Below are 24632 nucleotides of genomic sequence, written 5' to 3' on the forward strand. Positions count from 1 at the left end.
ATGTTACCTTTTGACTAAGATTTATATTGTTCTTTAAATGTTCTGTATGTAACAAATTTGCTGTACTAAATAATAAAATTACCATATGTAATCAGAGATTATGGAAACACAGCTAAGTTGAAATAATGGCTTCTCCAACAACAAGTCAGTATGTTTTCCTTTGAAATTTCCGTTCTGGCGAACTGTTTGTTTTTGTTTTGGCCTGTGTGTAATGATTCCCTATTCTCAGAGTACCCCACGTTGCCAGATATGACATTAATTGTCACAAAAACACAGCATGCTGCAGCCATGGAGGCAAGCAATTGAACTGGATCAACAGAGATTGTAGATTCTACCTGAATCTAAAAAGCCTCAACCTTTTTTGAAAAAACTCCATGACAAGAGCCGTGCTAAAAATAGAGGTGAATCTTGGAGGTGCGTTTGATAGACTGAGACAGCTTAGAGCCAAGACCATATGAGCTAGTTCATAATTTAAAGTATACATTAGCTGATAAACTTACAGTGTAGGACTTGTCATCGCTCGCCATTGTCGAAATATAATCATTTTACTTGCCTCAAAATATTAGTGCGCTCGGATCGTCTAGTGCTCATGTTCGTTCAATGTCGTCAACTGGGCAACCTGCTTAAGCCTCGAGTCTGGGAATGAGGGCGGTGGGTGGAGACAATTGTAGCAGTCCAACATTGGGAATTTGGACTGCAATACTCAGTGTCAATGGTTGTACCCTTAAAGTAGAGATGGCATGCTTTTCTGTCGTCATCATAGTGGCCATGGTTACCTTGGCTACTAGGACAGAGCTGTTTCTATCTGGCACACTCAGACAGACGGACAGACGATCGATAGATAGATGCAGCTATCAATCAAAATAACACAAGATGTGTAATCTTACACACAAACTAAAAGTCATGATATTGAGACACAAACAAGCACAAATTCACAAACACACACGTAAATAAATTTAGCACACACGCACACACACACACACACACCCACACACACTAACACACACAAGCAGTCTGCAGAGCAGGTGTTAGCTGGGTTAGCAGGTGTTGGCTGGGTTGGGGGTGGGGGGGTTGACTAGAACTGGGAATTATCCTGACAGCGGCCCATCCTGGGGTCTCTACCTCTCCCACTCTCTCTCTCTCTCTCTCTCTCTCTCTCTCTCTCTCTCTCTCTCTCTCTCTCTCTCTCTCTCTCTGTCTCTCTCTCTGTCTCTCTCTCTCTCTCTCTCGCTCTCATTCTCTCTCTCCCTCCTAACCTCCTGTGAAGTAACCACATAACTTCCTGGCTGCACACACTCACACACACACACACACACACACACACACACACACACACACACACACACACACACACACACACACACACACACTGCACCTGCCACATGTTGACCAAATTCCCTAAACAGCAGAGTGTCTGCTAACTGCTGATTGGCTGAAAGAGAGAGTGATGGATGGAGGTAGGGAGGAGCTATAGAGGCGGTGAGATGGAGGGATAAAGAGACACATGCAGAGAGACGGACCAATATTCTAAGATAGATGTAGGGGGAACAGAGCTGGTGGGGTAGAGCTAGAGAGGAGATGGAGAGAGTTTGAGAAATTAAAGTGGGGATATAGCATGGGAGAGATGGGGGACTGAGATAAAGTCCATTTCAGAGATAGAGCTGGGAAGAATGGGTGGGGAGATGGATGGGCCGAGAGAGCGATGCAGAGAGATGGAGAGATTGAGATGGGGAGATAGAGGGGAGAAAGTTGCATGCGTAATTTTCTTATATTGTCTCTAGTTTTCATTGGTGTAACTCTGTGAACAAAGGAAGTCTGTTGATGGCTTTGTTTAGATTGAGGCTCGTTAGCTTGTCAGCCACTAATTACAGCTATTCAGCTCCACTATTAACCGCTGCTATTGCACTGGTCGCTGCACTTCACACTTAGCATATTTCAACGCAGGTTTCATTACTAACACATAGGGAAGAGGACAATATGCGGATGACCTATTGATGATGACCTCAAAGCTCCCATAACTGTCTTCATACAACAGAGGTTCAACCAAACATATCAAACAACAGCAACCAATACTTAACTCAATTAACTCAATTTGTTTTAGTTGACCTTCACCAATAGATATACTTTATTATACACCATGTATTTAACCCCAACGTCCAGACTAAAGTCAGATCCAACATCCCGACTGAGTTGGTCTGACATGACATTCAATTAGCGTTGGGTGTTTTAGGTTGATGACCCAGGAAATTAAATGAAAATTACTTTGATGATAACATTTGGCATAATATCCATATTTAAATCATATCCAGCGGTCATAGTGTTATGTTGGTCTCTTCTCGATTCAGACCCTCAACTCTGTGAAGGTAACAGAAGGCGAAGAGAGTGTATTCTAGCCTCTCCTTATTCTCCATCTGTCATCATGTTAAGATAAGATAAGATAAGGCAGTACTTTATTAAACCCAGATGGGAAATGTGGGTGCCAAAGGTACAGCAGGTACAGGAGTAGAAAATAGCAAAAATTTGAAAACAATAAAACTCATCAAAAATATATGTACCAAAAATATATCTACAGTAACCAAAGCACGATTGCAGGGAATAAAAGAGAATTGTATTGTATTGTATTGTATTGTGTGTGTATTGTGCTGTACGATTTATATACCACTTGATATGGTGTGGGTACAGAGTGCTTAGGTTTGATTCCCCTAATAAGCACAACTTGAAAACCCCTGTTAGTTAATTTCTGAAACTGAATCTTTATTTCTAAGAAATCATAAAGGTATTCAGAAACACCAGTTACCATGACTTCAACAGGACAATGACGATATGGCGCAGAACGTATAAATATACACTATTACAGTTTTTCACAATTGCTTAAACACATTTCCTGATAGACTACCTCACTTTCTCAAAACCCTAAGCACAGATTTCAAAACTCACACACAAAATGCAAAATTATCTTGCAAAAGCACACTTTGCCCTCATAACAGTGTTAACTCTTCACTAAATGGTATTTTCTTTTCAAATGGCAAACACATACATCATATGAGTAGACATTTCTAATCACCCATTGAACACTGGTGTGCAGAATGGAAAACACTATAGTATTAATGGAAAACACTATATGAATGCTTCATCAGTAGAATTATGCTTTTGCATGTTGAGTGTTACACTGTCACCTGTTGGGTGTAAAATATAACCATCTAATGTTTTTAGGTACACTCAAATATAAAACACACAATACTTTACAGTAACAACAAATACTGTATTTGTATCCTAAATGTGCAGTAAATCACAACAAACAGGATGAAAACGGGATGAAATGAAATACATATGAGATAACATGAGATAACAGAAAATAGGCAATACTGTAAACAAAACATCTGAATGATCGAATGAATGCATTTTTATTGGTCATAACCAAAGGGTAGGGCAGAAGCTTCAGCTCAAGCCCCCCCTTCTCACATTTTTACAGTTTTTCACAATTGTTTAAACACATTAATTGGAACATCAGACACAATGTGCACAACCTGAAACTCATGTACCAAATGCCAAACCAATTCTGCTGAACTCCAAGCACATTTTCTGCTTTAGACTCAGATTCCCATTCCAAACCACACATTTTTCACAACACTACACACACTTCTCTATATCTTGCACACTCTTCCTGAATTCCCTCTATTGGTGTTCACACAGAACACACTGCCAATCACATTTCTAAACTCCAAAGGCTGTTGTGCAATTAGCAATCTGCAATTTGCTATAGAAGGGTCACAGAAGAAAGACATAACACTAAAGTACAGACATTGAGTAGTTTACAGTATTGCCTATTTTCTGTTATCTCTTTCATTTCATCCTGTTTTCATCCTGTTTGCTTTGATTTACAGTAGACTGCACATTTTGGATACAAATACAGTATTTGTTGTTACTGTAAAGTATTGTGTGTTGTTTTCTATTTGAGTATACCTAAAAACATTAGATGGTAATTAATATTTTACACCCAACAGGTGACAGTGTAACATTGAACATGCAAAAGCATAATTATACTGATGACGCATTCATATATATAGTGTTTTCCATTCATACTATAGTGTTTTCCATTCTGCACACCAGTGTTCAAGGTGTTCCAGGGTGATTAGAAATGTATATTCATATGATTTATGTGTTTGTCATTTGAAAATAAAATACCATTTAGTGAAGAGTTAACATTGTTTTGAGGGCAAAGTGTGCTTTTGCAAGAGAAGTGTAGGATTTTGCATTTTGTGTGTGAGTTTTGAAATCTGTGTTTAGGGTTTTGAGAAAGTGAGGTAGTCTATCAGGAAATGTGTTTAAGCAATTGTGAAAAACTGTAAGAGTAACAAACACATGTCATACATACAGTGTGTATGCATATACATGCATACACTTACTTACATACATACATACACATACCCATAAGGGTCAATACTTATATCCAGTACATTTCCACCATAAGAATATCCTAAATAATGATCATGATGATGATGATGTTCATCATCATCACCATTATCAACATTCTCATAGAGTGATACAACTCAATGTCTGTACTTTAGTGTCATGTCTTTCTTCTGTGACCCTTCTATAGCAAATTGCAGATTGCTAATTGTGCAACAGCCTTTGGAGTTTAGAGATGTGATTGGCAGTGTGTTCTGTGTGAACACCAAGAGAGGGAATTCAGGAAGAGTGTGTAAGATATAGAGAATTGTGTGTAGTGTTGTGAAAAATGTGTGGTTTGGAATGGGAATCTGAGTCTAAAGCAGAAAATGTGCTTGGAGTTCAGCAGAATTGGTTTTTCAGTTGGTACATGAGTTTCAGGTTCTGCACATTGTGTCTGATGTTCCAATTAATGTGTTTAAACAATTGTGAAAAACTGTAAACATATTATCGCTGCTCAAAGTGAACATTTACTGTATATTACGATCATATTGTGACTGTTTGTTTATTTACCAAACCATTTGAATCTGTGTGTGCAATGTGTGTTTTTCTCTTTTGTTTATCTCTTACCGTGTTATTTATGTTCTGGCTGAGCTGTAATCGAGGGCAGATATCTCTTGGTTTCCCGGTGGTTTTGAATGCAGGAGAGAGTTTGTGCTTCACAGTCAAAATATAAAGTGTGGTTGGATTGTAAAAAAAAGAGGAAAAATTACAACTAAGAATCAAACTACCAAAACATATACAGAAGAAGCTACGTGGGCGGCCTGGATGTTTTCTTTAGACACCAACAGTCTGCAGCCTTTCCCCCACTGACCTTCAAATGCCAGTGAGTTTCTTCAAAATAAACTCAATGTGAACTTCAAAATAAGAGCGTTGGTTAAACTCTGCTACTCCAGTGTCAACAACAAGTTTCATCACAGAAGAGATGGAGTCAAAGCAGTTGGACCACCCCCAACTCCTCCTCTTCCCATCTTAGACACCCTGATGCCTCCTGACATGGCTTTCCCCTCATCAGACCCTTAGAGTTAAGGAGGAGGTGAGGGAATTCAGGGGAACATAGACATGAGAAAAGGAGGGAGAGAGGAGCAGAAGAAAAGGTAGGAGCGTGGAGGTGGGCATGAGGGAGGAAGAAGGGAGGAATTGAGAGATGAGAAGAGAGGAGGAGATAAGGGGGGGGGGTAGGAGAGAGTTGTTTGTTGTTTAAGGTTTAATCCCAATGCATACACTCCCACTGAATATTCACACACACACACACACACACACACACACACACACACACACACACCACAGTGTGCCTGAAGCTGAATGTGATGGCAGTCCTTGGGTCTACATCACCAGGTGCTGAGAGGAGAGTGTGTGTGTGTGTGTGTGTGTGTGTGTGTGTGTGTGTGTGTGTGTGTGTGTGTGTGTGTGTGTGTGTGTGTGTGTGTGTCTGTCTGTCTGTTTGTGTGCATATTTAATTGGCTGCAGTACATTGTTGTTATTTATGGGGCTGATCTTTTCCCACCGTTTCGCTCTGTACCTGCCGGCCATCACGTTGGTTCTAGAACAGCTCCTCATACTATTGCAGTACAACTCTATTACAACGAACAGAACTGCAATACTACCGCAATACTACTGCCCCAACTGCAATACTACCACAATTCTGATACCACAACTTCAATGCTATAGGATTACAATACCAGTACTACAATACTTACATGCATATACTACCACGAGTATAAGAGACGAGACAGTAGCTACTGGTATTTCCAACACTGCTACTACTACTGTTAATAGGTATGCAGTTATGCCAAGACCAATAGTTAGCAATAAAATTCGTTTTTCAAAGCTCCTCTCCTCCTCCGCCTCCTCCTCTTCATCTGGTCCGATAGGACCCAAAGTCCCAGTGTCACGTATGCTCCGTGTCCGGTCTCTCTGTCCTCTTTCTCCCTCGTCGTCGGGGGGGACGCGGCCTACAGAAGGAACGAGAGCTGTGATAGGTCTGCCAGCAGGCCGACTGATTACAAGCCGGCGCGTGTACCGCTCGATAGAATACAAATCACGACATCGACGTCTCACGGGCGCACTGCTATAGCAGCGCTGCGATGCTTTGTTTTGTGTTTCTGATGAAAGACAGGGAGGGAGGGAAGGAGGGAGGGAGGGAGGGAGGACGCAAGGGAGAGCTGGTGGGAGGGATCGGTGGAGGGAGGGAGGGAGTTAGACGATACAATGACAGGCTGTAAACTAAGGAAATGTTTTTACAAACGAAACAAATCAAGGACACGTGGCTCTGTCGCAGGAGCACTTAACACACCGCGACATGATATACTGCAGAGTGTCTGTCTGTGGGGGTGTCTGTGTGTGTGGGGGGGTTGGGACACAAAGTGTGTGTGTGTGTGTGTGTGTTGGGGGCAGCTGGGACACAAAGGCAGTGTGTGGGTCCAACTTCACATGCTTTCTTGGTCATTATTCCCCAAGAAACCCCTGTCACCTTAAGATTACAAAGTCCTGAGCTAAGCCTAGTGCGTGTGACGCAACATGTGGCCTTTGGTAGCCACGGTAACGGTGAACAAGCTTTATTCTATCTAACAAGGCTTCAATCCTACTGAAAGGGCTGCATGCTTTTGGCATCCATCTCCCCTAATTAATCATCCAATAGCAACTATGTTCTCTCTGGTGTTTCCTGTCTGGCGAATGGCAGGTGAACTCATTAAACCAGCGTAGAGAGTCTATTCCACCACTTTCCTCTTCTAGAACATGATGTGTTCCTCTGACAGTGAGACAGAGGACACTGAACTCAACATAAAGCACATAGCACATCCACACCCACACTGTCCAACTCTACCTCACACTCTATCTCACGCTCTGCACACACTACCCACTCTCTCCATCACACCCTACCTTGTGGTCAGTTCAGTGTTTGCTTGACTTGCTGTCGTCAAGCGGCATTCGTGACCAAGAAATCAAAACTATAATTGTGTAGTTCTCTCACACAAAAACTCAATTTATATTTTTTCAGTTTTTTCTGTCGTGTTCATCTGCACCTCTTTGATCAAAACATCTCTGACTGCCTATGATTGGCTGTCGGCTGTCCAATCGCAGAGATCTGTATCTCGGACGACAGATCAACAGCCGACAGCTGACTGGAAGGGATCATTGTTTAGTTTGGTAATGTCCCCCAGCCATGTAATGGGAAAACCTTTTCGACAAGCAGCCGATAATAGAGCTTCTAATAAACGCTCTCATCTCTCTATGCAAACAAACCGCTAACACACAGCCTCTTCAAAGGAAAAGCCCCCAGACGCAGCTCGCTCAGGTTAGGGTTGTTATGGGAGCCGGGCCGGGCTATTGCCAGGTGCTGCGCTGCGTTTTGAGTTGTTTCCTCCGACTTCCTTTCATAAACTCGCGGTTATTAATGCTGCAGGCAAGAGCAAATCCCTCCAATATTGAGGTCCTTCAAAGACAAAGGGACGACTGAAGAGAGAGAGAGAGAGAGAGAGAGCGAGAGAGAGAGAGCGCCCGAGAGAGAGAGAATCAGTGATGAATCTGTGATGAAGTAAGACAGAGAGAGAGAGAAAGACAAAGAGAGAGAGAGAGAGAGAGAGAGAGAGAGAGAGAGAGAGAGAGAGAGAGAGAGAGAGAGAGAGTGAGAGAGAGCGAATCAGTGATGAATCTGTGATGAAGTAAGACAGAGAGAGAGAAAGAGAGAGAGAGAGAGAGAGAATATGTGATGAATCTGTGATGCAGAGAGAGAGAGAGAGAGAGAGAGAGAGAGAGAGAGAGAGAGAGAGAGAGAGAGAGAGGGAAGATAGAGTTGAATTGTGATTGAGAGATTTATTTGATACCAGCCTTTATAGATAACTGACATGAGATATGAGGAAGATATCAAAGTACCCCTCCTCTTTCTTCATCACTTGAGTGCACATTTTAGAAAAAGAGTTGTATAATAAATATGAAGTCTATAAATATAATTATAGGTAAATAAATATAATAAAACAGTGCTTGGGGCTGTTTTCCTCCGACTGCACCATGTTTGTATTTATTCTGGTTTGTATTTATATTGTTCAAAGGTATGTGTGTGTGTGTGTGTGTGTGTGTGTGTGTGTGTGTGTGTGTGTGTGTGTGTGTGTGTCTGTGTGTGTGTGTGTGTGTGTGTGTGTGTGTGTGTGTGTGTGTGTGAGTGTGTGTGTGTGTGTGTGTGTGTGTGTGTGTGTGTGTGTGATAATGAGAACAGGGAAGAGGAGTTCTTGGAGCGTGAAATGAAGGGACAGCATCTCGTCCTGCCTACCAACACACACACACACACACACACACACACACACACACACACACACACACACACACACACACACACAGTCTCAGCAGAATACAGGATGGAGAAACTACATTATATTGCTTTACAGGCCTTACTACATCTCTACTATAGTGTTTCCATCCCTGCTACATCTCTACTATAACCCTGTCATACTGCCTCTGTCTGTACAACATCGTCATTATATCCAAACTGTTTCTGTCTCTTCTACATTGCTACTACATTTATACCAGTACCATACTGTCTCTACTACATTGCTACTACCTCTCTATTATACTGTCCCTTCAGTCTCTACTACATCTTTACAATACTGTCTCTACTCCATAGCTATTTTTTCTCTACTATACTGTCTCTATTGTCTCTACTACTACATTTACACATATTGTTCTCTCCGAAGAACAAAATGTACTGAAATGGTTCTCCACGCTTTCTACTGTCTGCCCTCTACCTCCAGTCTTCTGTTCTGTCCTGGTTCAATCACCTTCTGATTTTCCTCTATTAGAAAAAATGCTGACCACTCCTCCTCCTCCTCCTCCTCTCCCCTCTTCCTCTACTCTCTCTCCTTGATCCTCCTCCTCCTCCTCCTCTCTAGGCTCCAGTGCAGCAGATCTTGGCCACCTGCCTGACAACATCACTGTGTTGGAAGGAGAGAGCGTCATCCTCAGGTAACACAAACACCTGTACCCCCCCCTTTTCATCTGTCCCCCATGGCTGTTTACCTTCAGTGCAGTCAAACTGTCAGCCATCAAACAGAAGGACGACACCTGCGGGGGCATCTCTGCAGTTCCCCTGATGGTTGCCGGGGCTGACCCTGGCTGTTGCCGGGGGCGACCCTGGCTGTTGACAGCGGCGACCCTGGCTGACTGTTCATGATGATGATGATTATGATAGGTCGATCCTGGCGCCAGGCCAGTGAGCGATGATGTCACAGCAAGGGGACATCCAATAATAACAAGATTCTAGGATATGAGATCTGAGATTTAGCGGTTTCCAGAAACATCGGTCTCTCTGGAGGCAGATCTCAGGCATCTTCACCTCTTATTTATTTCCTCCTTTCTATATCATGGTGAAGGGAGAGTAATCTGCGTCGGCCGAGGAAGTCAGATACCGTTTGTTGTTGCCTGGTCTGCAGAAGTTTCCATCAATATCTGTTAACACAAACAAATAGCAGGACTCTCGTCTTAGGTCATCAAGATGAGATGCCTGGGGGCAGCTCCGTCGATCATCATCTAGTCATCTAGAGGTGCTTTATTAAGGCTCAGGGAAATGGTTGAACTGTCTCAGGTGCTCCGCTCAAGATGGAAAAATACCAATGAAAAGGGAGTATGAATAACTAGAAATAAAGAGAATAAAATGAGACACAAATATATGGTACGAGAAAATAGTACGAAAAGATAAAAGCATATGCACAAAAATTTACAGAAAGTATAAAGATGTAACTATTAAGTGGCTTGTGTGCTATAAAAAATATGACAGTTGTGTTTACTTTTAAAGATGTGAATGAAGATGTAAGCTCTATATTATGATAAATAAGCTACGTTTACAAGAGGTCTTGTATACATTTTTGTGTTTACCTTCTGCTTTAGGGCTCAACAGGCCTTTGTACATAAGCCTGAATATATACACAAAACTTGAATTACTGAATGAAATTAATGTAAACTTTAGTTTGAAATCTGTGATTGTGAGCAATGCGACATGTGATTTGATTGTTTGGTTGTAAATTTGGATGGGTAGATGAGCATTTGGCATGTATCAACAAACCTGAAGTGCAGGTTTAAACAATCAATAATATGATAAAGCTATTCTATGAACAGCTGGAGTTCAGCCCAGGAGCCTCTGCTGAACTGCCCGGTGCAGGTCTGTCTTACAGTGGCTACACAATGTAATCACATATTCATTCTGTACCTACATGGTGCAGGCTTGTAGCATTAGATTAATGGCAGATTGGGGTTTGTTGCACAGGAGTTGCGAGGTCACACTGTGTTTTGGATTCAGGTTAGAGGAAGACTGGTTAATGGTTGGATTGTCCCCGTTGCTGAGCTGCCCAATCCACCCCAAGTCCCATGTCACCGAGCTCACTTCCTGTAGACCATAGCTGTCAAAGTCAAGGCCCGCGGGGCTAATCCGGCCCGCAGTGTAATTTCATTTGGCCCCCCAGATAATATCTAATGTCTATCAGAACTGGCCGCCGGTATATCGCACTTCAGCGTTAATGCGTTGACGCGCGACTTGGCACGTAAACCCTGGCGCGCCAACTCCAGCAGCCCGTAATCCCGTACCAACAGCCATCACTGATAAAGCATTTGGTCGAAAGACATGGGTCTCCCAGTACCTCTGCTCTGCAGGAAACAGAAAACTAATGTTCTGGTATCCCGTTCCCACCCCCGCATTCACTGGCAGACAGCTGAGATTCCCGCCAGTTTCCAGCAATTCCAGGAACAGCTAATAAAATACACTCAAAGAGAAAAAAGGGGCTGTATAAAAAGAGGAGGAGGCTGCCAAGAGAAAGAGCTACCTGCAATCAAACGGACAGGAATCACCACGACATCGCTTACAGCGCCTTAAATAAACTATTAGTGGATATTAGTTTAAAATGAGAGATCCTCATAAACTATTAACAGATATTAGTTTAATAAGAAAATATATTTTTTTCTATTATCTGTACCATCGACCGTAACAAATTATTTTAATGAGGGTATTAATCAACTCTTAGTAGATATTAGTATAATGTGAGAGGCATTAATAAACCATTAGGAGATATGAGTTTAATATGACATGTCTTTTATCTGTAGCATCAAGCATAAGTTATAAGTTTAATATGAGAGTATTAATAGTTAGGGACACCATAGGAACAAGAACCCAAGGATTGCGACTAGTAGCTACTTCAATTCAACTTGTTGCAATATTCCTCAAGAGAAATCAGGAGTTTAACAAGAGGACCTATTATAGAGGAGGTCATGCACCCAGAATGCAACTTCTTGATTTTGAGGATGACTAAAGACAAGGCTGTGGTGAAAGTCATTCTGTGTAACCTGGGAAATTAGGACTGGAGCAAAGATTACAATATTATTATTAATGAAAAATAATGTTTTTAAAAACAACTGGTCAGTTCAGGACAAAAGGTTAGAAGGCTTTTTATTAGCGCCAGTCGAGTGCAAAGCAAGACTTGCATGGTAATAAATTGGTAATTGTAAAGTATTTAAAATTCAGCTTCAGTTTCAAAAAGTCAATTTTAGAAATTATCCTTATCCCACTATATTCGGAAACAAACTGAAAACACAACATTATTTTCTATAACAACCCTTAACTATAACAAACAAGCCATTCAGTCATTCATTCTTTCTCCATATATACTTCCCATTTACGTTTTTAAATGGCTTCCTAAAAACACACGCACTTCACCACCACATTCACTAGATCACCCTCAAGTGCACTATATACCCACCACGTGAAAGGTTCTAATCCAGGGTTTCTCAACGGGGGCGGCAGCGCCCCCTGGGGGGCGTTCGTAGAACCTAGGGGGGCGCTGGGAACGAACACGGGGGACCTTTCATGGTTTTCAAATATTTTCGGTGCAAAAATAGGATAACTGAAATAAAAAGCCTATCTTCATATGGGTTTCTAACCCCTCTATCGTCACATCTACTTTTTACTTTATGCTCAGTGCCGTCATGATCGCCATAGTAACGCCGATAAACAAATCCACCTCATCTTAGTAGCGTGGTGCTTCAGAAACTGTTTCGCCCTCCCCTGACTTCCACTGGTTGGTTTGCGGGACATGCAAAGCAAGCGGTGGATGGGGCATTACGCTAAGCAACATGAATCTCATCCATATTACATAGTAAGGCAACACAAGACGTGAATAAAGCTAACTCCGCTTAGCATGCTAATTGTAAACAATAGAACGTGCGCATTACATGTAGACCACTGCAACGTCGCTCATTACGTCTGCGAACCGATAAACACTTACTTTCATAAGGTACGCACACCAACCGGCACATACGCATTTAACACTGATGTTACAGGCGCTTAACTTGTATAGTAACAAACTACTTTAATTACTATTTGGCCGCGAACGAAGCGGATAAAGGCTGCACATGCGCAGCGTTGCTAGGCAACGTCACGTAAACAAAGGGAGTCTTTCGTGCACAAATTGAACCCAAGTTCGCGGGTTAACAGTTCAATAACCAATAAAAATGTACACAAGCACTGTTACGTATTAAACTTCAATAGCTCAATAATAAAACCTTTTAATAAAACTCTGAATACACATCTTCTTGTCCAGAAGAAACCAAAACGGCACAGAAGGTTTTTATTCAAGCAATGTAGCACGAGTTGGAGTGGAGTTGGTAATGGATATAGCCTACCCACGGGTATCGCAATTTAAACAAAATTAACAATAATAATGGGGGGGGGGCGCCAGAGGATCAGGGTAAGGTAAGGGGGGCGTTTGCTCAAAAAAGGTTGAGAAACACTGTTCTAATCAATGGTGCGCTATATTAATGGTGGGAGAATCTCAGAATGTACAGCAGGTTGACTGGCAATCAGAAGGTTGCTGGTTCAATCCCTGGCTCCTCCTAGTGATGTGTCCAGGTGAAGAGCAAGAAACCTACACCTATCTACTCACAAATGTGAGGCCCTAATTATAAAGCGCTTTGAGTGGCTCAAGGTCAGGAATCACTATATAAATGCAGTCCATTTACCATTTAATGGCCCCTTTCTTCCTGCAAGAAAGGAAATTACATCAGCACATCCGCGCACACCAAGTATATATCACCAGAATTATTGCAATGTTCAATGTATTATTTATAATGCAATGTATTATAACGAATATATCAGTCATCATCTTTCCAATATCATGACAGATTTAGCAATGGAAAGAAATGCTTAACACTCGAAACATTTCCAGACGCTTTGCTCTTCTGAACTCAAACCACACACATAAACTTGAGAAGTGGACAACAACAACAATTTTTTATTTGTGTATTGAATAATCTCACCTGTGTTACCACTTTGGCATCTGTCTGTGGTCTAGTTTATAATAAGACATAATACAAAGATGAAGTATGCAGCAACAGAATGAGTACAATATTTTGCAATATGCAAATATGACAGAATATTTATTTATTACTCATAAACTGTATAGTGGCATACCTGCATGCTGTGAAGGTAAAACATCAACAACTAAGTTAACTTAACATCATACTCTTCAGACTCAAGTATGAGGAGTGTCAAGTCTAGTTAGTAAGCTCATCAGTCGCAGTTTACAAGGCTGGTATAATGCATTACATTACATAAATGATATGATTCTCAGATCATTATAAGAGTATACCAGGCACATAACTACTAATGAAACATTTTATGACCACTTAGTTCACCACCTCAATGTTGTCACAAAGATATAAGAAGCAAGGGTAAGAGAGGGAGCGGGTGAGGATGAGAGAGGGGGCGAGGGTGACAGAGCTGCATTTCAAACTAACGTTCCTTTCCAAAATAAAATACTAGGCTATGTGTTCAGGAAGGACAGAGTTTTCCTCCTGCTTGAGGGACCAGCCTGTCTGGCTGATCAGCAGACAGACCGTTACCTTTGATGGCACAAACTTCCATTGTTGTCCAAAGAAACGTTGTTAAGTGATTGCAGGATAGATAAAGAGGACACAGCCCTGAATACGTTCAAAGAAGAATTGCTATTTCAATATCTGCCGCACAATTGCTTAACGCAGAAAATAATCAAATAACCATAGGGATTGATTGCGCAAAACAAAATAACAGGGTGTCTGTTTCTGTGTCTGACATGCTTTAATGTGCTTTTGGACAACGGTGCAATTCTTCAACACAGAGGAAGCACATCTTATTTGTAGATCTCAAGACGCTGTGTTTCAAAGGGAAAATAAAAAACACAATGCAGTTCAAAAACATCTATAGACAGCGGGAGAGATATGTGTTTCATAAAGTGCTTTTGTGCATTTGGAGTGGTATTGCGGTAGCTGGTTTGGTTTATTATATATATATATACATATATATATATATATATATATATATATATATATATATATATATATATATATATATTAGTGTACCCAACAAGGTCTAGACTTAAAACTGAAAAATAATTAGGGGATTAAGTAATTTACTGATAAGGAGAGGACTTTAGGAGATTAAGGGAATATTAAGACATAAGTGGTTACACACATATTGATGTTTGAAAACATTTGCAATGTGATAAGAACAAATATCATGTATAATTCACATTTGAACAAACCAATTTTATTTGGATGCTTTGCTGGCAATATTTGAATGGAAAATGAATACAAATAACTATATGCCAATCTGTTAATACCATTCTGTCCATGGAACAAGGATAGCAATGACCCGTCAATTCATTTTCACTTCAAATTCGTAATTACATTACATAGAACTTTAATATTGCTAAATTCCCATTCTAAAGCATACCAAAATCACATATTATTTCAGATTAAGCCATTAGCCTCCCATTCCAAATAATTTAAGGCTCACCAACCTTAGCAAGCTAGCAAGCTACACAAACCCAAAAGTGGATATAATGTGTTCCTGTGCAGCTATGGTCATGGTATGGCTACTTTGATATTCGCCAACACTTTTCCTCACCAAATTACGTTGCGCTATATTCAATATAGTATCCACACATTTAATATAATCTTTAGGAGAGTTATACAAATCTGACCGTTAATTAAAAGTTTAGTTTGTTTTCTTACCGTAAAAGGTTAGAAGACAGAAAAGCTCCTGCAATTCCTCAGGGAAATCCACAGCAGTTATAACCTCTGATGAAGGATTATTTTTTTATTTTATAATTCCTTCCACTTTCTTGTCCTTTGTTTGGATGATAGATTTACATTTTACTTTTATTATTATAACTTTGAAATTATTCATAGTACACACTGGGCATATATAAATGCAGTTTGATCATTGATATAAAAAATAAAAAATAACATTTGTTGTGAGTTGGTGTAAGCATGTCATAAACAGACATATTATTAATGTCTTGCTCTAAGTACGATAAATCAGGCTGGGCGAGGACACCTAGTGGTGGGGGACGTAAATGACAAGTCCAAACTTCTGAATCAGACACTATGCTCCGATATTCAAGTTTTAAGTCCACGCACAGAAACATGACGTTTCTTTGGTAAAGTTCCTGACATGGACAAGACATGATAATCATCAGAAAGATATACGTTTGTAGGGCTTGAGAAGGTTTGTATTAGAAACAGGTGTAAAGTAATTATTCAGATGAACAGATGAGACTTTTAGGCTCTTTTTATTTTTGTCCGAAACACACATAGTGTGATCACTATTAAATGTGTTTTCATCTTTAATTTTTGTCTCTCTGTTATCTCACCTTTACCTCACCTGTATCTTACCTTTACCTCACCCGTATCTCACCTTTACCTCACCTGTACCTCACCTTTACCTCACCTGTAACTCACCTTTACCTCACCTTTACCTTACCTGTATCTCACTTTTACCTCACCTTTACCTCACCTTTACCTTACCTGTACCTCACCTTTAACTTACCTGTATCTCACCTTTACCTTACCTGTATCTCACCTTTACCTCACCTGTACCTCACCTGTACCTCACCTTTACCTCACCTGTACCTTACCTGTACTTCACCTTTACCTTACCTGTACCTCACCTTTACCTTACCTGTATCTAACCTGTACCTCACCATTACCTCACCTGTACCTCACCTTTACCTTACCTGTACCTTACCTGTATCTCAGCTGTGTCTCACCTGGGACACACCCGTATCTCACCTGCACCTCAACCTGTACCTCACCTGGATCTCACCCTTGGCTCACCTGCGCAGGTGTAAGATCGACGAGGAGGTGACCCACAAGGCGTGGTTGAACCGCTCCAACATCCTGTTCACGGGGCGGGACAAGTGGTCGCTGGATAAGCGCGTGTCACTGGTCAACAGCAACACCAGCCACTTCTCCATCCAGATCGACCAGGTGCATGTGGCCGACGAGGGGCCCTACACCTGCTCATTCCAGGCCAACAACAAGCCCCGCTCTGCTCATGTATACCTCATAGTACAAGGTAGGTACCTGGAGCTCCTAGTACACTGGGGCGATTCACCTTTTCATAGAACAAGGTAGGTACCTGGACGTCCTAGTACACTGGGGCAATTCACCTCTTCATAGTACAAGGTAGATACCTGGAACTCCTAGTACACTGGGGCTATTCACCACTTCATAGTACAAGGTAGGTACCCCGACTTCCTTGTACACTGGGGCGATTCACCTCTTCATAGAACAAGCTGTGAGGTAGACCAAGAAGACAAACCCACACCTGCTCCTTAAAGGTGAACCGAACCCCAATGCCATGTATAGATTGATTTGCATTAGATTACTCCCTTTCTAGTTCTAACAGATGCTGTTGCATGTATAACCTCTCATTGGCTGAAATGGTGACTTGGCCTTGAGGCGTTGATATGACACACTTGTCCTTTGCTTATTGTACCTGCATTAAAGGGAGGCGTTTCCAGCGGAAGCCCTGCCCAGGAATGACTAAAACCTGAAAGCCTTTTTAAAAGGCAGGGTCAGGGGGTTTGGTTCTCCTTTACAGACCAGTCTTTAGTGGCCGCATTGTTAGCCGTAGGTCTGAGAGGAGATGAGAGTGTAGCGATGCATCCATGATGTCATATCGCTTTGGGACGTGAGATCTTTCTGGCGGAAAGTCGGAAAGTCACAATGACTTACAGAAATAGGTTGTTAGATGGAGGGATGATTATATATATATTTGCCTACTATCAGCTGGCGTGTCTCCTGACTCGTCTACAGTCTGTCAGTGTGTCTGCGAGATGGATGTTGTGTATTCTTCAGCTCTGCTGCAATCTCACATCTAATCACGACGCTGAGGCGGTTGCTTTCACCACTCTGCCAGCATCAGATGAGAGAGGAGAGGATTCCTCATCCGGATGAGGAAAAGCGATCTGGGGTCAAGGCTCATTAAAAGCAATGATAATCGGCCATTTAAATTCAATCCAACTTGTTATCAAATTAACAAGCAGAAAAGTGCTCAGATAAAACAGTGGAAGTTTCAGGAAAACTATTCATAGTTTCCATTAGGGGAAGGGAGACGGTGTTATTGATGTTCCAAGTGGACGCTCCTGAAGGACGCACATTACATTACCAATCCATTAAATGCATCTGGAGCTGCTGATTGGCCATACTGCTGCACACAGACGCATGCACGCACACACACACGCACACACACACACGCATGCACACACGCACGCACGCACGCACGCACGCACGCACGCACGCAGGCCCCCACACACTCGCACCCACACACCAACATGATTAATCTACAGACTGGCTTTCCCCGTCTCTTGTTCCAAACACCAACGCTGTGTTTTAAACAAGTGCGGCAGACCTCATGAATAATTCCTGAGTGCATCAGAGGTTAAAGGTCGTTCTCTTGTCTCCCAGTGCCGGCGCGGATCGTCAACGTTTCCCACGACGTGTCGGTGAACGAAGGCGACAACGTCAACCTGTTCTGTCTGGCGGTGGGACGCCCCGAGCCCACGGTCACCTGGAAGGACCAGAAGTGTAAGAAACCTGCTTCCTGCTTCAATCTCTCACCCTCATGTTCTCACCCTCTCACCCTCCCATCTACTCATCCTCTCATGCTCTCATTATCTCCCCTCACATCCTCTCACCTCTCATCCTCTCACCCTCACACCGTCTCACCCCTCATCCTCAGATCACCTCACCATGTTATCCTCTAACCCTCTCACCTCTCATCCTCTCAGCTTCCCATCCTCTCAACTCTCGTCCTCCTTTTCACCCTCATCCACTCATCATATTACCTCTCATCCTCTCACTCTCTTATCCTTTCACCTTCTCATCCTGTCACCATTCATCCTCCCATCCTCTCACTCTCTCCGCCTCATCCTCTCACCCCTTATCCTCCCATCCTCTCAGCCTCTTCCCGCTCTCATCCTCTCACCCTCTATTCATCTCACCCTCATGTTCTCTCCCCCCCCCTCATCCTTGTGTTCTCTCTTCCTACATCCTCTCACCCGTTCATACCCTCCTCCACCTTTCATCCTCTTATGTGCGACGCCCACAGCCTCTGAATGACGCGTGGCAAGTGAGGCGGCCAAATTATTTCCAATGACTCCCCGTCACACTCCCACTCCCTCGTCACAGCGTATGTGCACATACCGCCACTATACCGTTTCATAAACATGATACAATTCCAACGTGTTTCCTCCCACGTGGTGTGTAATTATGCCCGGGCGTCGGCGGTAATCGTCAGCATCTGTCTTCGTCCTCGCCAGTCGACAGCCACCACAACGCCTGGCTGGCCCACAGCCATGTTGTCATCGAGGCCGTTATTTATAGTTTCCTTCACCGTCACGCACCATCTGAACCGGACCAGTGCGTGATAGATGAAGAGGAAAATGTCTGCTTCTCCCGCACCAATCTTTATTCTATTTCTGCTCCCCCCTCCCAGCTGTCTGCGTGTCTGCTGATGTCCACAGTCAGTCATCGGAGGCGTGTATGGCGTTCGGCGTGTGCTAAGTGCTGCGGTTTATGAGATAGTTACGGTGCAGCCTTCGAGATGGATGTGTCAGGTTGTTTGCTTGGCTAATTGGTAGATATTGGATGAACTGCTGCTTTATGTCACCAGGCCTTTCAACGCTGTGCTCCTCGGCTGACGGGAGGACCTTGAGTGGATGTTCTCAATAAGAGCCATTTGTCACATTAAATCACAGCCCTGTCTTCTGTACCGGCATGCTAAGGGTGCAGTCACTCCATCCAGACGTCATCACGCGGTCAAACATGTGTACACCTCGGGGTGATTGAGACCCTAGTCAGGCTGAATGTAGCACGTTAAAAACCAGAGGAGACACTTTGAAACCAAGTGATCTAGAGGAGGCCAGAGCCAGAGTGTGGAAACGAAAGGAGGTTCAATCAATCAATCAAACTTTATTGCAGACTCCAAAGTCCAGATAGACAAACAATCACATACATACATAAAACAGACAGTGTAAAAGGTGTTATATCACCTAATAAAGTGCTTATGCAAATTCTGTAAAAAGGCATCTAATAAATAATAGCAGTAAAAATTGGCATATAAAAACAGTGATAATACACTTCCTATAAAAGACACACATACCAGTGTTTCCACATATAGGATTGGTATCTAACAGAACTACACCTTGGATTGGTCAACATCTTATTATGCAACATGCATAATAAGATTATTCTGGGACCCCTGCAGTCTACATATAAACGGTTGAAGACCCGAGCAGACGTATGAAAACCATAGAGATGTAGAGCAGTGAGGCCTTCACCTCTACTCCGGGTTTCTACAGCATACATAAAGATCTGACCAGGCTTGACCTTAAATGCACTTCTGATGCAGATTAAAGTAGGACTTTAATTTAGATTCTGTATTGTGATATTTTGCCTGTTGGGCTGGATTGTTGGTTAGCCAATTGGTAGGTTGTTTAGATGTTTGGATATGTGGTTTGTTGGTTGGTTGGATGGTCAGCCAGAATGTTGATATCTTTGTTTGATGTTAGACAGAGTGTTGGTTTTGTTAGTTTGTTGGATTATTGCATTATTATAATATATGTAAGTATAGAAAGCAATACTTAGAGATGTACAGTTACTAATGTTACAAATTGATATTTGTCAAGTAACTAATAGTCTTCACTAAAATATGAACAGTTACTGTATTACTATACTAGTTGTTAAGTTACGAATGTTACTAGTCTTACGTACTTACAGTACTTACTAAGAAAAGTAGTCACTCATGTAGCTAGTCTGTGGTGGGTTCTATCCTATAAGATGTTGAGTTATTTCTGCAACTAGCCTCTGTGGTGGATTCTCTGCTAAGATGTGTAGTTGCTCATGTAACTAGTCACTGCGGTGGATGTATAGGTTAAGATGTGTAGTTGCTCATGTAACTAGTCACTGCGGTGGATGTATAGGTTAAGATGTGTACATGCAACAATAGCCTCTGTAGTGGTTGTCTATGCGCCGGCTGGGTTCCGGTGAAATGAGAGAGAGATCCATCTACTTGTACTGTCTAGCTGTTACACCATTGATATAAGCTACACACACACACACACACACACACACACACACACACACACACACACACACACGCATTAAGATACACATGCCCAGGAAGCACAAAAATGACAATTCAGCTTACTCTTTAACAACCATTCACACAAACACAAAGACATATAAACACATACACAAACACCTCTGTGCTTTGCCTTTAGAAAATTGTCCTATGTACAAAAGCACAGACACACACACACACACACACACACACACACAAGCACACTCACAGACACAAGCACACGCACATTCCTCCTGTGTCAGCAGTAATTCTCACCTCACACATCTTCCAACAACCATCCCCCTCCCTCTCCCCCTCCTTCCCCTCCTCCTTCCCCATTCCCTAGAACATCAGAGAGGGAGAGAGACACTGAGGGAAACTGAGCGAGGAAGAGAAAAGGAGTGCAAAGGAGTGAAACAGCGAGAGTTAAATAGAGAGAGGAGTTGCTGCGGTTTCCATTACACTGGATCACAATGTGTGTGTGCGGGAGTGTGTGTGTGTGTGTGTGTGTGTGTGTGTGTGTGTGTGTGTGTGTGTGTGTGTGTGTGTGTGTGTGTGTGTGTGTGTGTGTGTGTGCGGGAGTGTGTGTGCGGGAGTGTGTGTGCGTGTGTGTGTGTTGCAGCCATCTGTTCTCATTACTCAGATGACTATCCACACAAACACCTACACACAAACCTGCAGTCACACAGCCATACTAACTCCCACAACCCTCCTGCCTCACTCTAAACGGTCACATTCGAAGATCTGTCAAAATATGCATTCCACGAAGAGGATAACTTTACATGATGTCTGACAGCCATTGCCTTTCAAGCCTAAATGTATTTACATTTTAAATCAAAGACATTTCCTTAAATATTGACAAAATGATAATGCTAAGCCAATACTATCCTTAAAATAGGGTCCATTAGTAAAGGTCAGACTCCCATGGTGTTGAAGCTACGCTAGCACTCTTCAGCTCAGTGATGTTTAGCCCTCTGCTAGCTCTTTAGCCAAGTGATTGTTAGCCCTCTGCTAGCTCTTTAGCTACTTCCCAACTCGAGTTATCGCGCACAGTTCTCCATTTGAAATAGCTGTTCTCGAATGGCGCAGTAGGAAAAGTCATTTCCCGCTGCGACAGCCTTTTTTCCCGCCATTTTCCTCAGCTCAGCGGTCCTGCTAATAATCCTCCCGTATAATCTCCAATTAGCTCCGCGCGCTAATCTGTGACAGGAGCTAGCGTGGCGTTAAGTGTCTTCTTTATGTGTGTTTGCGTCGGCGTCACTAAAAAACTCCCGCCTGAGTGTCTGTGGCCAGGAGGTGAGGCAGGAGAGGACGTGTGAGATGGGGGGTATTTTAAAAGCAAATCGTAAATGTGCCCGGGTTTCCTTGTTAGCGGCGAGATTACGTATTGTGTGGCGTTCCACAGCCTGACTCCTTTAATAGGCTGGATGAGAGCAGGGAGAGGGAAACAGAGAGAGAGGGGAGGATAGTGAGTAGAGGCAAGAGAGAGGAGAGGCTGGATAGAGAAGAGAGAGAGAGAGAGAGAGAGAGAGAGAGAGAGAGAGATTGGGAGAAAGGAAAGAGAAGACGGCAGAGAGAAGAAAGACTTAATGGCTTCACAGGCGACGAGACAGCTTGGAGCGATTCTCCATTTCTCTTCCTTACTCTGCTCACTCTCGTTTCTGTGGTTTTCTCTCTCTCCATCCCTCCATCCTGTCACCCTAATAGCCCCCGCGGCATCCCCTCAGACAGCACCATAACTCCTCCCCGGTTCCCCCACCCTGGGCCATGTGGTAGAGCTAGCTGGTTCCAGTGCCATCAGCCCCGTGGTGGAGCTAAATGATTCCACCATGGGCTCTGGGCTGGAGATGGTTACTTAACCATGGGCCCTGTGGTAGAGCTAGATGATTCCACCATGGGCTCTGGGCTGGAGATGGTTACTTAACCATGGGCCCTGTGGTAGAGCTAGCTGATTCCCTCATGGGCTCTGTGCTGGAGATGGTTACTTAGACATGGGCCCTGTGGTGGAGCTTGCTGATTCCACCATAGGCTCTGTGCTGGAGATGGAAATTTCTCCATGGGTTCTGTGGTGGAGCTTGCGGCCTCCTCCACCATTGGTTCCTCAGTGGAGTGAGCTGTAGGTTGGCGTCGGAGGAGCAAGAAATGTACTTCCATTCCAATGCGCCAGACAGAGAATTCTCATCAGGGACCCCTGAGAGTTTGTCAACACCAGACACCAGACTCCTATTCTACTCCCCCCCCCCTCCCATGCCGAGTCACACCTGCTAGCTACGCTCTCATTTCCTGTGAGAACAGGCCGGTAATTATGTTGTTCCTGTCAATTCACTTTGTCCCCATACTGTCACACAATGATTAAATACATTCGCAACACCTACACACACACTGACAACACGATATATTGATAGACTTGCTACACATACACAAACTAAGAACACCAAAATTATGATTATAATAATTCAATAAAAATAAGCATTGTATTTCTAACCACTCATTGTCTCTCATGAGAGTAGATTCAACATTATCTAACACACACACAGGTATAGTAGGGATTGGTTCTGATTGGTTGTTGCTTGCTTGCGAAGGTATCACTGTACTGATTGATCTGTGCCTATTGGGGAAGGTATCTCTGTACTGATTGGTCTGTCCCTATTGGGGAAGGTATCTCTGTACTGATTGGTCTGTCCCTATTGGGGAAGGTATCTCTGTACTGATTGGTCGTGCCAATGGGGGAAGGTACTTGGAGAGACTTTTGACATTTAAACTCTGTGTTTTCACCTTGTCAACAGTTAACAGAACAACACTAAACCCAAACCATCAAATGATGTTTGAACATAGCACAGGACATAAGTAGATATTAGATGAGGATGGTGACCTACCATGTTCATGCTGGAGACCATTTATAACAGCAAAAAATAAATCTCTCTCCCACTTCTTCACCCGTGAAAAAGAGAGAGAAAATGAAATAAGCGGGGCCATGTACCCGGTTCATACATCCATGGGTTCAAATCAGCAATCCAATCATCTGAATGACCTCTGCGGTGACCTGTGACCTTCTTGTGACTGCTGCAGACGGCCTCGTGAGCGAGGGGGAGTTCCTGGACATCACGGAGATCCGGCGGCAGCAGGGCGAAGACTTTGAGTGCATCACCAACAACGGAGTGGCCCCGCCCGACAGGCACAAGGTCAAGGTCACCGTCAACTGTGAGTTACTCTCCACACCGGCACACAAGTACGACATCAGCTAGCTTCACATGCACACTGACAACACAAACACACACTGAGAACACACACACACACACACACACTAGTTAGACACACACTCACTGACAACACAAACACACACTGAGAACACACACGCACACACACACACACACACACACACACACTAGTTAGACACACACTCACTGACAACACAAACACACTGAGAACACACACACACACACACACACACTAGTTAGACACACTCACTAACAACACAAACACACACTGAGAACACACACACACACACACACACACACACACTAGTTAGACACACACTCACTAACAACACAAACACACACTGAGAATACACACACACACACACACACTAGTTAGACACACACTCACTAACAACACAAACACACACTGAGAACACACACACACACTAGTTAGACACACACTCACTAACAACACAAACACACACTGAGAACACACACTCACTAGTTGGACACGCACTCACTAACAACACAAACACACAATAAACACTAGACACACACAAACA

General features: G+C 43.0%; 1 protein-coding gene across 1 annotated transcript in view; it reads left to right on the forward strand.

Annotated features, from left to right (window-relative positions):
* Nucleotides 1-24632, forward strand: part of iglon5 (IgLON family member 5) — a gene marked incomplete at its 5' end in the record, with an annotated part of 88950 nt that overhangs the window by 63175 nt on the left and 1143 nt on the right. The window contains 4 exons of the mRNA XM_084471903.1: nucleotides 9336-9408; nucleotides 16590-16822; nucleotides 18217-18336; nucleotides 23942-24073. Coding sequence (XP_084328029.1) covers nucleotides 9336-9408; nucleotides 16590-16822; nucleotides 18217-18336; nucleotides 23942-24073 — 558 coding nt within the window. The remainder of the gene's footprint in view (nucleotides 1-9335; nucleotides 9409-16589; nucleotides 16823-18216; nucleotides 18337-23941; nucleotides 24074-24632) is intronic.

The sequence above is a fragment of the Micromesistius poutassou genome, assembly GCF_964030765.1.
Source record: "Micromesistius poutassou genome assembly, chromosome: 8".
Lineage (NCBI taxonomy): Eukaryota > Metazoa > Chordata > Actinopteri > Gadiformes > Gadidae > Micromesistius > Micromesistius poutassou.